At 40.2% G+C, this 17,071-nt stretch overlaps 1 protein-coding gene across 3 annotated transcripts in view; it reads left to right on the forward strand.

Moving 5' to 3' along the window:
* LOC150109760 (adenosylhomocysteinase-like 1) overlaps positions 1–17,071 on the forward strand; it is a 440,710-nt gene that overhangs the window by 49,106 nt on the left and 374,533 nt on the right. For 2 of the 3 annotated variants that reach the window (XR_016549840.1, XM_090408303.1), the window contains exon 1: positions 10,745–10,999. The exons of the other annotated variant lie outside the window; for it this stretch is intronic. Coding sequence is in view for 1 of the 2 variants with exons in the window: in XM_090408303.1 (XP_090264429.1) it covers positions 10,748–10,999 (252 nt within the window). In the remaining variant the exon portion in view is untranslated. Of the gene's footprint in view, positions 1–10,744; positions 11,000–17,071 lie in introns of those variants that run through there. 3 annotated transcript variants of the gene reach the window in all.

Below are 17,071 nucleotides of genomic sequence, written 5' to 3' on the forward strand. Positions count from 1 at the left end.
ATTTCCTCTGTCAGTTTTAATTATTATTATTTTTTTAAAAATTTTATATTATGTTATATTAATATTTTAATAAAACGTTCATTATAAACTATTTCTACATTACAATAGGAATCCGCTTTTGATTCATTTTGCATCGACTGACCTTTACGTATTATGATCCGTACTTTTCAAAACTGGTTGCGAATTCTCGATTGTATTTTAGTCAGCAAGCACGTTAATGGTAGCATACCTCGCGCAGCTTATGCTGTTGTAATTGAAGCTCTCGAATCAAAATATTCACGCGATTTTACGGTGCATTTATGCACTCAGGGAATTTATTTAATGACCTTTTTTTCTGAGGGTTTTGCTTCCGAATTATTATAATTTCGTGCAGGCAAATAGATTTTAACTTCGAAACACTGGGATTTTTGATCTTACAATTCAGACAAATTAAGGAGTTTAGCGAGGGTTTTGTTGCATCCATTTTGTTCGAATGATGTGTTGTTCCGTTAGTTTTCTGATCCAAAAACTGAATAATTCTTATTCAGATATCGCATAACAGAAACATCAGCTCACTCTGATCATTTAATCCTGTTGATTGGTTGGTTTCAAGTTGTGTTACAGTATATTCAGACTTGTGTAATTCTAGGGGTTGACGAAGATTCTAAGGGTATAGGGACAAGAGGAAGTTGTATAAAAGGGTGGCGCATAAAAGAGTGAGATGACATTTTTGCACTGAAACAACTGGCGAGTAGAATGTTGTGCCGAACGAGGTATATGATGGACATCATCTCTGTTCGACTGCATCTTACTGTTTCCTCTCTCTCTCTCGATGCATCTTGATTGCAGGGTGTGTTTGGGTAATAATAAAAAATGATATAATTAATTGCTGCTTTGACCCTTCTATCCTTTTTTTACCTGTTGGCTAATAAATCGGATATCAGTAATTAGATGACTAAAAAAAGTTTTTCATTTTTTCTGAGAATATTTCTTCCGAATAGCCGTTTGTTTTACGGCTGAATTGAAAGACTTGGTAGTTCGTGTGTTTTTAGCGATGCAAATTCTATTTCAGCTTTCCCAGAAGAGCTCTTACAAAACGGCTTACTTTGTAAAGGGAAAAGAATCTGTTCTCTTCTGTGGTTTTCTATTTAAGCTGCGTTTCGTGCAAAATACGAAATAGAAACGGATTAAGTTTCGCTAATATTCTACTTGAAAAAAAAAAAAAAACACGCGACAAAAATAGCAGTATGGGTTCTTAAAATGGGGAAAAAAATCACGCAATTTTTTAAAGTTACAGATCACTTTGTTCTCAATTTAATTTAAATTAGCTTTTATTGGTGTCTAGAATTCTATTATTTTTTAAAAGCAACTCTTACTCCGTCAGTATTCCTCGAACTTCCACGCGAAGTCTGAAAAAAATCAATCTTGAGAGCTCTGAGGCTTTTTGTCCTTTTTTTGAAGACTCGGCTTGAGGAGTGGTTGTTTTATTTAAATTTCGGATGCATAGCTATAAGAACTGCTGCTTCAGCTGTTGATATACACTATGTTGACGGGTATTTGAACACTTTACGTGGCATTCAAATTTCGGCTCTACCACATGCAAATGTCTGCGTAAGTAATAAAAGATGGGGATGTTCTGCACGTACTCGATGTCAGTATGCCACGTTCGGCTGAATTGACAGGCTTCCAACGTGCGATGATGGTGGGGTGTCACATCAGTGGTCTTTCTGTCCGTAACATTGCTACCCGTGTCAGTATACCGAAATCCACCGTTCCTTATGTCATTCGTAGATGGAAAGTTGATGGTGCCACCACAGCAGGAACACGTCCTTGGGTGCCACCAACACTCACTGACCAACATCGACGAGCTCTACCTCGGAATGTTCGAAAATCTCTCACGTCATCAGCGCCGGACCTCACAGTCATCCTAGAAAATTTTGCAGGGACATCTGTCACCACTAGAACTGTATACACAACTAGAATATATACAACATTGAATATATCAAAGCGTAAGGTTTTGAAATTTGGAAAGCAGAGATGGGATGTAGAGTACACAATCGCGGAACTATCTTGGAAGTGATAGAGGAGATGAGAGATCTGGGAGTGATTGTAGACAACGACCCAAAATTTCGGGGACATGTTACTAAAATTGTGAGGACAACACCGCGGATAATGGGAATGATGCGGAGGGCACCGACTTATAGAAGGAAAGATGTTATGCCTTGTATACGGCTTTTATCAGGTCACATGGATTACTGTGCGCAGATTTGGTCTCCTGGTTTTTAAAAAAGATGAAGATGCATTGGAAAAGGTTCGGAGACGGTTGACTAAGTGGTTTCTGGTCTCTGAGTATGAAGACAAATTGACAAAATGCAATTTGCAGAAATTGGCGGACAGGAAGAGGAGAGGGAATATGATCGAGGCATATAAGCTGTTAAAGAGTTATTATCAAATTAAGATAGGGAGGTTTTGCATATAATGGGTGAAGACAGGGAGAGAACAATAGTTCATCCCTGGAAGCTGTATAAGGAGAGCGTGAGCAAGGGGGTGAGGAGCAGGTAAAAACCTGCTCCTCACCACCTTGCTCACGCTCTCCTTATACAGCAAGGGGGCGAGGAGCAGGTTTTTTTATGGAGAGTGGCGAGTGATTGGAATGCGTTGCCCGAGAGGACCTCCCATGATCAGTCTTTGACACCATGGAGATATTTTATAATAATAATAGTTTTAACCAGAAATTGGGTGAATGGAAATCAAACACGGAAGAAAAAAGTATGCGATCATTCTTTGATCGTATACTTTTTTTCTTCAGTGTATATCCGATCACCGAACTCACTATTTTGTTATTCCTCCTTCAGCTCGAATGGCGGCTTTCATCCTTCGTGGCATGGACTCGAGAAGCTTTTGGTAGTCATTTGGCAGAATTTCACTCAAGCTTTCTGTGATTGCTTAATTGACGTAATTTATTTTGGTATGATTTTTTCTTTAAATGATGCCAGAATTTTCTTTTCTTTTTTTTATACTTTAAAGCGAGTTATAAACGTTTTAGCATTCAAGAAATGAAATAAACTTTACAAGAATTATTCAGTGTGCATTGCAGGCGTCGTAGTGATGGCAACACGATCGGATACTTTTTTGCCGGGGATGTAATTTGCGTACAGCGCCTCTCATCTTAGGAATAGTGGAAGGGAGGGGATATGATTGTGTTCAGGTTTCATCCCAGGAATGTATTAGCAATCATTGCCCTTCCGAAGAGTGCGGCAAAAATGCCTGAATTTCTTTCTTTCCGTAAACAGCTTCGTCGATTCTTTTTTACCCCCCCCCCCCGCACATATTGTGAATATTTGCAATCGCATATTTCATCTACCTTGGACGTGTGTTCGAAAGTCACATTTTGTTTACTGACGAATCGCATAATGCATGAAAAATGTTTGTCGCTTGTCAGGCGAAGCCTCGCTTTGATAAGAAGCATTTCCTCCCCCCCCCCCCGCGCTCTCTTGTTTGACTTGAATCACCTGACCAGACATAGCACTCGGCCAACGCAAATTCGCTAATCGCCAAAATGCTCAGAAGTTTTTCTTTCATTTTTTTCCCGTTCGTTCCCTGTTGTGGGAAAAGTGGTGGTGCGTGCACTTCACATGTACACTTCTGCGCTCTCTGCAGGACGCTCTAACCGACGAGGACGATGTGCTGTCCGTGCAGTGAGAAAAGGCTTCATGTCGTAATCAGCTGAAGAGACCTTCTCATAAATCTGTCGAAAGCGACGTAATAGCGGATAAGAAATGTCATGGGAATAAATTGAGCCGATGATCGATCGCCGTCTTGTAACCCCATGTTGTAACTTTGGCTCGCTCTTGGGAGGGGGAAAGAAGAACTTTATAGCTGCCGCTTCTTGCTTCAGGTTCATAGTTACGTCATTGTCGTCATAAATGAACTGTGGTGGCGCCTAGGTATTCTGCAATGAGAACTCCTTTTGGACATTGAGGTGGGGGGAGGGGGAGAGGTAGGAAAACAGAACCAGTCACCTGTGCTTTCGCACCAGTTATGGAAGAACGAGAAATGGTCAGAGAGTTCGAGGAAGCACGCCGGAGAAATGTGATGGTTTTGGTGGGTGACAACTCTCAGTTTTCAAGAGAACTTGAAGAGGACCACCCTCCCTATCCTGAGGAGGGATGGCATTTTGTTTGCGATGTCACTCCACAAAGGCCTTGGTCTTCCTCATTTTCCTCCTCCGGGTGGAGGAACTAATTCTCATTCTCTGGTTGTGTGCACCCCCATTTCAAAGCACGTGCCTCCATCCTCTGCGAATTCTCAGACGAGCCACGCAGTAAATTTTAAAAGAGGGGTGCGACGAATTGAAGTATCGTTCAGTTCCGGTTTAACCATTTTTGAGATTTTAAAAAAAAGTATTAGTACAGTACTACAATTCTCGATTAGTTCCTTTTTTGAGCGAGTTCGATACGTTAAATGATGTTTACTGCATCAAAGCTAAATAGATGGAATCTCGACGATTGCAAAATGATCTTACAGCGAGTTGTTTTTTGCTGGAATTATCCCCTTTCAAAGCGTAATCCCATCATATCCTAGGTCCTTGTTTTGATGACTGATGCGGGTTGGTGCGGTATTTTTCCCTCACCGTGTAAGTGTGCGTAGCATGTCTGAAGTTTCCCTGAATTTCTGACAAAGCAGTTATGGTCTGTAGGAAAGCATTTCTGTCATCCTGTACTAGGGCAGAGAGTGTTCTGCGTGCAGACTTACTTTTCTCATAAAATGCAGGGGCAGTGACGTTACTCGTTGTAAGTTTGTGAGGCTTAAATGCAAGTTCTAAAAGATTAAAAAATAAAAATAAAAATATGCAGAATCTATGCGCCGAAACAGGCAAAGAACAATTTTCTTCAACGTAAATTAAATTCAGCGCATTTATGTTGCATCCGAGCTGCCAGTCGCTCTTCCTGCATTGCTGTGGAACGACGACTCTCTGCAGAGAGTTTCTTTAAGGAGCGAATGCTACGCAGAGAAGAGACGTGGGTGAAAAAAAGAAGGCGACGAAGTTACTTGAATCTTTCTTCGTAGAACCCTGACGCATTCAGAATTAAATATACAGTATTAATGAAAGATTTTAATTTCGCTTTACCCCCTCCCTACATCTCCAAAGTGGGCATTGTAGAAACAAAAAAAAGAACCAGGAACATTACTGAAAGAGACGTGTTCCGTTTTCAGATAGCGGCTGTATTATTAAGGACGAAATGTTTTCAAAATGGTTCCTCCAGACATGTTGCGACGGCACTGCCACATTAATTGCGGGTGCTGAGAAATACCCACCCGAAATGGCTGGACCGACATCCGACGCAGCAGACACACCACAGGAGGCTTGAGGAAATCGCAAAAACGATTCATCCAAACGCAGTTAGTTCCGCTAATTTACGGAGCCCCGAAGATACTTAAAGCGGAAATACTTTTGAGACTTAATGCAGACTCGAGTTTATTCTGCTTGCAATCTCTACAAACGCGGCAACGAATGTCTTCTGGGGAAAAACCTCAGAATTGTTTTAACTGAACGGCATCCACTATCCAAACACTGTACAGAAAAAACTCCACAAAAATACTATAAACAAAAAGACGACCTTTGTGTTTGTTCACATTCCCCCCCCCCATCTTAAACTGGTTTCAGCCAGTTTATGAATGGAGTCATTTGAAGAGAAAGAAAACTACTACCAAAACCGCAAATACGATCATTCGCATTAATATGATATATTCATCATGTGGCCAGGTTGAACGAAGCAACTTGCAGAGTTCACGGTCTGCTAGGACAGCCCGCGCAGAAATTTCAATCTCGAATTGGAAAGCACATGGATGTGCCATTTCTTGGCACTCAAAGAGAAGAAACACCCGCGCAAAAGAAAACGTCAAGAGACCGAATATACAGGTAGGGAAGAGGATCGATAACTTAAATGCCATATCTTTGATAAAAAGGGATTAGTATGATGACGTCAACTACCTTGCGACTTCCCCCAGATATCGAACAATAAGCGAGAATACCGAGATGACAACTCTTCTATAAGGGAAATGCAGGATTTCTAAAATACTTCGACATAAAAGTAGCTCGCCTGCCAGCTTTAAAGATTTTTTTTCCCATTCTCCTAAACCACCTCGTCCACCCTTTAAAAAATCTTAGAGTTTATAAAATCCATTCACAGTTAATAAGATTGCCCTGTTCGTAGAACAAACAGGACGCATCCAGTGAACTAATAAGGGAAATACAGATATATATATATATATAAAATCAATTACGCTCGACTTTCAATTTTGTGCTATTCTTTTACCTACTAACAACACGTCTGCTGTGTTGAACTTACGTTTTCATCCAGTGAATACGAATATAATCTTACTTTTTATATTAATGCTAGCTTATGTCTCTTGAACAGTTTTAGCGTGGACTATTTTAGGCCAAGAACATCAACTTCCAACGTTCAGTCTTTAAACTGTCCATCTGATAAAGTCTTGATGCAAAAATTAAACTCCGGCTGGTTTTATCCATGTCAGGTGTTATCAACGAACAGTGTTCGCTCAGCAATACCGTTTTAAGTGCAACGAGAATGCATCCGTAGATTAGACTGGTTAATACTCTCGTGCAGAATTGCATTAACAATAAAAATACGCGGGCCTGTTTTAAATATTGCGTTATCCAGAACTGTTGCACCATCATTTAACCTTTCAGACACGGCAACCAAATCTCCGAGCCCGTGTCAGGAGAAACGGCTGTTTCATATCAATATATAAACTTGGCGGTCTGGTTAATGCACTTGTGCGGATGTCCTCAGGTATCTGTCACACCATGCGCGTCTTTCTCGCGTTTACTCCACGGACCGGTCACCATCTACGTTACACTGTGGTAGCTGCACTGTTAATGGCGATCAACGAATGCTCTTTTGTTGAAATCAAGAAGACCTCGTAGCTATTTGCAGTTTATTTATCCTGTTCTGCCGTTTATACACCCCCGAATGCGTAGATCTCTACGTCGCCTTTTCACGATCACTCGTTTTGTTGGACGGAGTCAGCTGATGATATTGCTTACACTGTGGGTAGTGCAGTTTTTTTATCAGTTTCACTAATACTTATAAGCCACTGATATGGCATCCTGCGATAAAGACCACAATTCTTTTCCGCATGCCCTTCATGTAAGTACAAATGCATAGTCGAGTGTGGAGGCCGGATTATCTGTTTGCCCTTTGTAGCAGTACAGGCCACATGCAATGACAGTGATAAACATATCACTCTGCCTTCCATTCTTAAACAGGGAATTTCCTAATGCTTTTATTTATTATTTGTGTGTGTGTGTGTGTGAGAGAGAGAGAGTAATTGAAAGGATGTGGACTGATCCCCCTATAGTGATTCCTTACCCTTTAGGCATCACTATCGTTATGTGTATCTGTCTGTGGGTCGGCTTACTTCCTCGGTATTAGCACTTTACTCATGAAACGACCGACTTCATGGGCTTGCCCTGTAGTCTTCCTGACTACCCACGACGTGCTGTCATTGATCGGATCTTGGGTGAGACACGACTCCAGTATTAGTGATGAGAACTTCTTAAACCGTCGTCACGAGCTTCCTGAAAAATTGCTCTGACGTACTGTACACAGACCCTTCGACACTTGTGCGCATGTCAGAAGAAGCAGAATCCATTCCGATAATAGGCACTCAATCCGTCTTGTGGGATGAGTTTCTTTATTATTACACGTAAGAAAATTAGTTTTTCTTTTATGAACATTGTACTTTTTAAAGTGGTAAGTATTTTGCTTGTGTGAGAGTCGGAAAATTTTACGTTCATGCACGTGATTTGGAGTGTTGGTATATCTCCATTCGGAATTCGTGCATCTCCTTATCCTTTCTCTCCTTCAACACGAATTGAATCTTCTTGGCACTCTGCGAGACCCGGTCCTATAAACTGTGGGTCGAAAATATGATTCAAGAAGAAATCACCGGACGAGAAACTGCTCGGTCGGATGCTGTTTGATGACGTCAAACTGACTTTAGATTGTCCGCTTAACTTCCGCTAATCACTAAACAGTAAAAAAAAATCATCGAAGGAAGTGGAAAGATGTGGTCGAGCCCGCATTTCTTCGCTGGAAATACACGCCAGTTGACGAATAGTAATAGCCTCTGGATGACCTCAGCTGCCTCGACGTTATTTTTTCGAGGAACGGAATCCAACAGCGAATATTCGTAGGTTATCCACGAACCTCTGAAAACAAATGTAAGAAACGGGTTTTTAATGTTGGGAAACCAGAAAAAAATAATTCGTGACCTGCTTCACTCTCTCTCTCCGTAAGGATGCCGTGCGCATGGATTTACGATATTCAGATGTCCTCTGGGAAGAGAGGGTTTTCTGTGTTGTTGCGTCACGCGGAAGAAGACATCGAGCGAATTAGATGCAATAAACCACCGAAAACGCGCTCGACGACGAATCCTTCGACGTCTTCGCTTTATTTTCGGTTCACTGTCCGCTGTGTCTGATAACGACTGTCCCTTCGGTGCGTTTATCTCGCGATGGGGTCTTTATGGGAAACGAAGGGACGAGAGCTTCGGACAGCTGGATTCCGTGTCGTTACTCACTCCGTAAAGCGATTGTCGACGTTAATGAGATCGCTTTTGAGCAAAACGAAGCGTGCGCTTTGATGTTTGGCTGAAATCGCCAAGAGGACGCTCTCATTTTGATGTGCTCGCCAACAAATGGTGGATCTAAAGGATAATTTAAATGCGCATTCGTGACAAATTTATTGCGTTCGGAAGCGGAGCTTGAACGTGGTTGCGGACGATGTGGTAATTTGTGCACGTTCGGAAGAAAGAAATGGCATTATTTATTAAAATCTGAGAAAAATGAGTTGATAGTGTTAGACTTGATGTTCAAGTCTCGAAGAGTATTTGGAACTGTTTACTTTCTGGTGATGGAAGTTTAGAGCGGAGGATTTCACTGTGCCGAAGATGTTTTAACGGTGTAAGTAGTCCACCTCGAGACAGTGCTGCCAAAAAGCACAAGGAAATATGGACTAAGACATGTGGACATTAGGAATGTTTCGGGACTAGAAAGTGTTGAAGAAATGATTTCACCTCCAGTGTGAAGCAGTTTGTACAGATAATGAAAAAGAAATTTAAGCCGAAACAGTTCATGAAGAAAGAAATGAGTTTGATTTTCCTAACAGCTTCTGGGGGAGCAGTTGCTGATTTAAAAAAAAAAAAAAAAAAAATAATAATATGTTCTACTACTTGCAATACGCAGATGGAAGCGAATGTTGCTATGGGAACATGTTTGCTTAACTTGTATTTTTTGTTGTATTTTCTTCATCTGATAAGTGATCCCCACCGGCGAAAAGTTGCAAACCAATAGGACATTACTTAGTACCATTTCACGAATTAACTTATTGAGATTGTCCATTGGTTGGGTAAGGATTTACGTTTCTATTTTTTGTATTTTTCATTATACCCATCCACACACACACACACATAATGAAAAAAAAAATGCAGTCTCAGAGAGAGAGAATATTGTTTTACGTTGTTTGCAAATGAAATCTCCTTAGCAAAGCTTTATTATCATTGTTTTATTTTACTGTCGAATTCAAGTGCGACTCAGAATACTTCACATTTTTGATGTGCGTCGAGTGTTGGATGAAAAGCGAAGTTGTCCGACCTTCCTATCTTCTAAAACGGGTGATGAACTCCGCAGTCGTGTTCTGTCCTTTCCACCTTCACAGACGGAAGTCTCCGATAAAATTTAATCTTTTATGTAACTCGAGGCCGGAATTTTATGCTGGAACAATATTTCTAATGCACGGGAAGAATGGAAGCGACGTGTTAGCTGAAAAGCAGCTGACGCGAGGGGATGGCTGTGTGTTGCTAGCTACGCTGCTTCGCAAAAACCAAAACTACTTTCCTTTTTTCCTGGGGAAATCACTAAAACCCTGTATATCACAGGTTGTCCGAAACAAATAACGTGGCACGTGAGTTCAGAATACCTGGAAAATATTCGACTAATGGGAAATTGAATCCTGAAAGCAAGAATTTGATTCCGAGAGAGAGAGATGCGTTTAGTCATAAAATCTTTATTTATTACTACCGTCTCGATATTAAGATCCGTGGCTTCTCCGTTTTATTTTGGGTGGGCTGCGGATTTGTTTATGTTTTTATTAAATTTATATATTTTCTGTATTGCCTCCAATTCCCCCCCCCCCCCATCCCCTTTATACGTTTAGATTTTCCACGATTCGTTTTGCATACGCAAATCAAATCCGGGTTCTTTCCTATCGGGAACGCCATCACCGACAAAGTAACCGAGTGCGATGGAAGAGTTTCGCTGTCATCTTCGCCGATACTCAGCTGCCTGTCGTAGCTGAGCCTCAATCCAACCGCAGATTTCTTTGACTGTCGTGCAGAGGCGTATTTCATCTGCAGTGTGTATTTGCTGAAGTAATGACCGGTAGCTGCACGCATATGGGGAAAGGTTTCCCCCCCAATTTCCAGCTCTTCGTGTGCTAGCACGCATTCTTTTCTCTCCCTCTCTCTCTCTCGCCCTTATTAGCATCGTTCAGTCTTCTTTATCCAAACACACTCAAAGCTTTGAGACGGTCGCTAAGTAACGGTGCCTTCTTGAAGACACTTATGGGGCGCTATCTTATCGCTGTTGACTCTGAAAGCGCGTGACCGGACCAACGTCCACGTCCCTGTAACGTCTTCGCCTCCGCTGTTCGGTGCAAACAGCACGCCAACGCGACACGACATGGACGATCCCAAGAAAAAGGCGAAATTTCGCGACTTGCTTCCCATCAAGAAAGGGCAGTACAAGCCCATCCCGCGCATGGACTCCGACGAGATCCAAGTGGTGCTGCATGCTCCTCCGTATCCCAATTCGATTGTGCGCTCCTTGAAGCCTCACCAAGCGTGGACGCCCCGCGGGAAAGAAGGAAGTTTGGACTGCTCGGTGGGTGGCGTGGATCGGACGAGGCCCAGCAGTAAGTCGACTGGAAAGCAGGTAATCTCCTCTCTAAGGTGTATGTGTGTGTGCGTGTGTCAATGCATAGCGTGCGATATATATTGCTCATGTTTGAAATGAGACCAAAACGAGTTACTTCATTCTGTTTCAATTTCTAATACTGTTTACACGCATGCGCTGCTCTCACGAGAATGTTTCAGTTCAAATATTGAGATAAAACACGAACGCAAACACTCAGCCATTATTTTTGTGGGTGGGCAGGCGACAGTGGAAATGGGAATTTGCTGCGAGGGAGGAGAGTTCCAAATAAGATTTCTAGTGCTCTCTCATATATTTCACTCATGCGAGGAAGCAACACAAACTTTTTGAGTATCTTAGATAGCCTTTTATTGCTTCGACCCTGCGTCAGATGCCGTTGAGAGTTGTTTAAGCGGAACCAGTGCAAACATCACCTCGGATATGTTTGGTGCTGTACAATAAGGAAACACGCGCACGGTCAGTTTCCGAGTTAGTCATGCGGGTCTCAGTTTCGTAATAGATTTGTCAAGCCGTTGAGTTTTTTTTTTTTTTTTTCCCTCGCGTACACTTTCAACGATGCCGAAATTGTTTTCGCTGTGGATCCGAAATAGGCCGAGCATGTTCTGTCCGTCCTTGCACAAATCGTCTGAAACTCCTTTCGATCAACAGCTCCGGACATCTTGAGATGAGTACGAAATAAATATTCCAGCAGTTTGAAGAAGCTTTCCCTTGCCGACTGTCTGATACTTCGTAAAATCAAATTCTCTTCTTTTAAAGCCAGGAACTGTGGTTCCACTTTATGTACTCAGTTTCGCCTAAAAAGTTGTCAATTTTTGTTTCGATCACAACACTACTTGCATGAACAAAATTGACAATGTTTAAAAAAAAAAATAAATAAACGCAATGAAATACTAAAAGATACGACCCTCTGGATGTTATTTAATGAAATGTAATATATAATGCAAACTAATTCTGGTTACAATCGAACCCTGTTAGTTTATTTTAACGGTATTGATTACAACACAGAATGAAAATACAAGAATTAATATTTATTATTTGCTGGTATTCTATCCAGCATCTTCAGATCACGAGAACAGTTTGTCACAGTACACGAAACAACAATTTGGTATAACAGTGGGACTAGTTTAAAAAAAATTGTAACGGACAACACGAGAAACTAAAGTTCTAATTAGGCGCCATCTATGCTGGAAAAAAAGAGAGAAAGCAAGTATTAATTAGATCTTAAAATGAGTGTCTCCCAGATTTTTAGTAAATTTTTGCAGCCATACTTGTTAAGGTTTGCAGTATGTTTTAAAGTTTCTGTTGATTCCAGAAACCAATCTCTCCGATTTAAATTGACTTCTTTTTGTTTTCCATTTGATTCTCTATGCAGGGTATCCAAAGCAATACCTGCTACTCCCAACTTGCCGTAACGATAGTGCCAAATATATTTTTTATATTCTCCGAGGCGGATGTCAGCAGTTCTTCCTGTCTGTCCATAGCAAGGCAGGTCACAAGAACAAGGCACTTCATAAACTCCTGGATGGGAGTTTATGAAGTGCCTTGTGGATCCGATGAATGGATGAGAGTTGCCAATTTGACATAAGATTTGAATATGGTGCGTAGCTGATTCTAGGTATCCAGAATCAGTTACGCACTCTAGATATCTTTTAGATGTACCTCGAATGTATGGAATAGTAACCGTTTTGCTGTAGTCTCGTCTCTTAGGCAATGGAGGGATTTCTGAGAGGGGGGGGGGGGCATTTAATATTTATTCTATCCTATGGGGGATTATAGCCATTGGCTAAGAAAGTGTGATGCAAGTGAGTTCAGAGGTAAGAGCATTTTCATCGGCGCAGATAACTCTAGCTCTGTGAGTTAGTGTTTTTATGATACCATACTGTTGAGCTGCATAATGGTGTGACTGTGTAAATATCACCCTGTATGTGTGGATTTTCTTTAAACCGAGAATGATAAGGAACCATCTGTAAGATGTGTGATTGGTGTGTCCAGGAAGGGCAGACAGTCATTAGCTTCCTGTTCTATTGTGAAGTGGATTTTAGGGTGTTGGCTGTTTAAATGCACTAAAAATGTACCAGCGTTTCTGCACCAAATAGCAAACGTATATTATATACCACTGGTTTGAGAGTGGCTGCATTATAGCTTGGTTTTCCAAGTGTTCTATGTAGAAATTTGGCTAAAGGAGGAGAAAGGGAAGTGCCCATTGCCGTCCCTTCTAGTTGTTTGTATATCATCCCTTTCTATAGGATCATCCCTTTCCATTCTATTTAAACCTGCATATTCAAATATATCTGGGGGGAAATGACATAATCAAATTCCTGACATGTACCCTCAAGGGGTGTACAGGATATGATAGTACTACATGAAAAACTTTATCGTTACGTGATCCTTTAGTATTGATTAAGACAGTGTCATTACATGCTTAAGGGTCAAAGCTGAATAACTGGGAGGAAACCTCCATGTAGCCTTTTATCTCCGACCAAGGCTTCTGACCAAATATTCAGTCCTTGCATTCTAATGATTCACCCTGTTAGGTATCTACCTGGACGCTGAACGAACGAGGATGGGCTGGCAATTTGGGATTTAGCCAACCAAATTGTATTCTTACTGGCTTAAACCAAAATACAAAATGACTTGTAGGGGGGGGGTAACGTTAACAAATTGAAGGTTTCAGTTAATGATACATCGGTAAATTGCAAAGTATTATCAAATCTGCTCATTACATCCGAACTTTAAAGATTTATTTTCTTCCTGGATTTGGCATTTGCCTGTTTCGGCTTCACTGGTCTTTCCATCTTGTCGCTGGTCTTCCTCTCTCTCTCTCCCCTCCCTCCTTTGGTCTTTAATATCTCTTTCGGTAGCCGATATCTTTCCATCCTAAATAGATGTTCTTTCCATTTCTCTCTATATTTTTTGATCTTTTCCTTTATGTTATGATTATATCTTATCTTATATACCGTATATTCCGGCGTATAAGTCGACTTTTCGGCATTGAAAAAAAAGTACTAAATTTTTTAGGTCGACTAATACGCCGGGTCCAAAATTGATTGCTTTCCAAGAAAAAACTAGTACGTATCATACTCTGTTAAATTTATTAGCAGTATACAAAAAGGGTAAAAATATTTCAACTTATATCAGATTTATTTACAGAAAAAATTATTTACATGTTATATAGTTATTTATTTACAAAAGAAAATAGGTAGGTTACTACATAATTAAAATTTAATTTTCACTGTCTGAATGTATGAAAAGTTCATTGCACTCTGGTTCTGTAATTTCTTCCCGTATATCGTCATATAAATTGTATTCGTTTTCTCCATCGGATTTAGCATCAATTTATTGTAAACAAAATCATCTTCCGAGCCATCTCATTTGTTAGATATAGCACATTTTTTAAAAGATTTTATTGCTGTATCTGGTTTTATTTCATCCCATGCTTTCGCTACCCATTCACACATAGTTACCAAAGACGCAAGTTCCATTTGTCCTCCTTTTGTGTAAATTTCTCTCCTTCTTGCATCCACGCATTCCACTGTTTTCGTAAACTGTCTTTAAATCTTGTTCATACAAACATCCAACGGTTGCACTAGTGAAGTTACCCGCTTGGAATCACTGCCATATTGGTATTATTCTCTCTTAATAAAGATTTTGTGCTTTCCGTTAAATGGGATTTGAACATGTCCCACACTAAAAGACTGTTTTGGATTTTTTAATGCACCTTGTCGTGTATTCCGAATATTTTTTATCCGCAGCTCAACTCCTGCTTCGTCCATTCAACCGTTCTCGTGAACATAGACAAAAACGTTTCTTGGAATTTTGATCTTCGGCCTTGTTTTTCTTTCAAAAATTATCATAGGTTTTAATTTAGCCATACAAGCAACTGTGAAACGGCTTTTTTTCGTATCCAGTTGTTTTTAAAGAAACAGTTTTACTTCCTTTCAATCCTACTGTTCAATTCCCGATCATGTCTAACATAACTGGAGTTTCATCCATATTTCCGATTTGAGACAATAAGTAATTTTTTTTGCTTTCTTTTAGCAATTATAAATCTTTGGAAACTTAATAACTGATCATCCAAATCCTTTGGCAGCTTCTGTGCGATTTTCGTTTTTAGTCGAAGCACTAAATTTTTCCTTTCCATGAACCGGCTCCACCAACTCGCTTGAAGTTTTCGCCGTCCTTTTTATTTGCTTCGCCCCCCTTCAAAGCAAATTATTTCTCGTTGTAATGAGTCCATTTTGGCGATTTTCTCGAACCCAATCCGCAACATTATTTTCCAGAATAGGCCACTTACAAATTCCTTTCCGTAATGCGCACTTATTTTTTGGCATTTTCATTATTAAAGTTTCATTTTGTCTCCAATCGCGAACTAGTTTTCGTTTACTCCGAACTGACGTGCAGCAACACAGTCAGTATTTTCTTTCGCAAATTTAATCACTTTGCACTTAAAACTCGCGTCCTGTTACATTCTTTTAAAAGGCGCCATTGCACGTTATTTCCGCCTGTATAAAAATTTTACTTAAAAACTGTCATAATTTTTATTTTTAAAGAAATTTTTCGAGTCGACTTATACGACGAGTATACTATAAAAACTCAAACTCCAAAAAAAGAAATCCAATATCGACTTGTACGCCGGAATATACGATATATATATATGATACCAAGCAATTTTATATAAACTTGGTTTTAATCCTTTTTCCCAAGTAAGCAAACAGACAAGTAAGTCAAGTTTGCGCCTACACGTAGTGCAAGTCTGAGGCAACTCGTGGTAAAGGTGGAGTAAGATCTGACCACTTTTCTTAGTATTTTCCCCTAATGCAAAGCACATCCCCTTGAGGAGATGTATGATGCTATGCATTAAAGCAAGGGCCACTACTCAGACCGGTTTCGACCTTTATTGAGGGCTCGTCAGTGGGAGCCAGACCTAAAAATGCCAAGCTTGAAGTAATGCAGAGCTTATAAATTTTACCTAAACAAGTTGCCATATATATATATTTATATATGGTATAATTTGTTATATCTTTTTAAGATATGATTTTCTAAAATACTTTTTAGGTGAAGAGAATTTAATATCTTCAAACAAAGAAGGGTGAATTTTTGTGAGGGTGGCGCTAGTAATTTAGCAGGTTTCTTGTAGGTGGGACTGTTTATACCAGGGGTCGCCAAACTTCTTTGACCGTCGACCCCTTCAAGAGTTTCTTGACTTTTTATCGACCCCACCCCCTATATTTTACTATTACGTAATTATAATAGGACAAGCAAAAAAGACGCTTATGTGAGTTTTTAGATTGTTTATTTTATAGTTACAGTGTTTATTGTATGTATAATATAGTATATATTACTATCACTAGTAATATCACTGGTATTACTAGTGATATTAATAAACTACTGGTATTAATATCACTGGTATTACTACCAGCGCTGCTCAATTCTTCAGCACAGAGAAGTTCAATTCGTGAATGAATGACGATTGAATTATAAAATGTATGTTGATGAATCTTAGAACATTAACGCTCACCTGTATGTCGATGGCAAAAATGAGACTGGGATCAACACGTGCGCGGTTCTTATTTACTTATACTTACACGTATTCAATCTCGCTCCCGCTGCGACTACCGGGGGGGAACCACACATCCGTTTATTGGTAAATACGTCATTCTAGCCCACTTGATTGGCCTCCGTAACTATTTTCATGACCTTGCTCCATCTTACAGGTCCTATTCGTGTCACTGTTCCCACGATTCACTCTTAATTGCGTTGTCATTCAGGATGGAGGTAATCCAAGTTAACCGAATTAAATATTACTCGTACAATGATGGCTTATATTTTTCTAACGACCCCCTAACAATGTTATATCGACCCCTTTGGCGACCACTGGTTTATACTATCCACAATAGGACGTAGGGGCTTGTTTGTGAATTTTCGGTGCTCCATTTATTCTGGGCGTTTTAACACGAAAGGCTCGAGTTTATTTCTTTCAGCCATGAAGTGACTTTCATTAATTCGCAAACTTTGCCCTTTTGCGAGTTCGTAGGATCACAACCTATGACTTGGCAGTACGTACGCAGTGAA

The sequence above is a fragment of the Typopeltis vanoorti genome, chromosome 1 (genome assembly GCF_054136105.1).
Source record: "Typopeltis vanoorti isolate ZY-2024b chromosome 1, IOZ_Tvanoo_1.0, whole genome shotgun sequence".
NCBI lineage: Eukaryota > Metazoa > Arthropoda > Arachnida > Uropygi > Thelyphonidae > Typopeltis > Typopeltis vanoorti.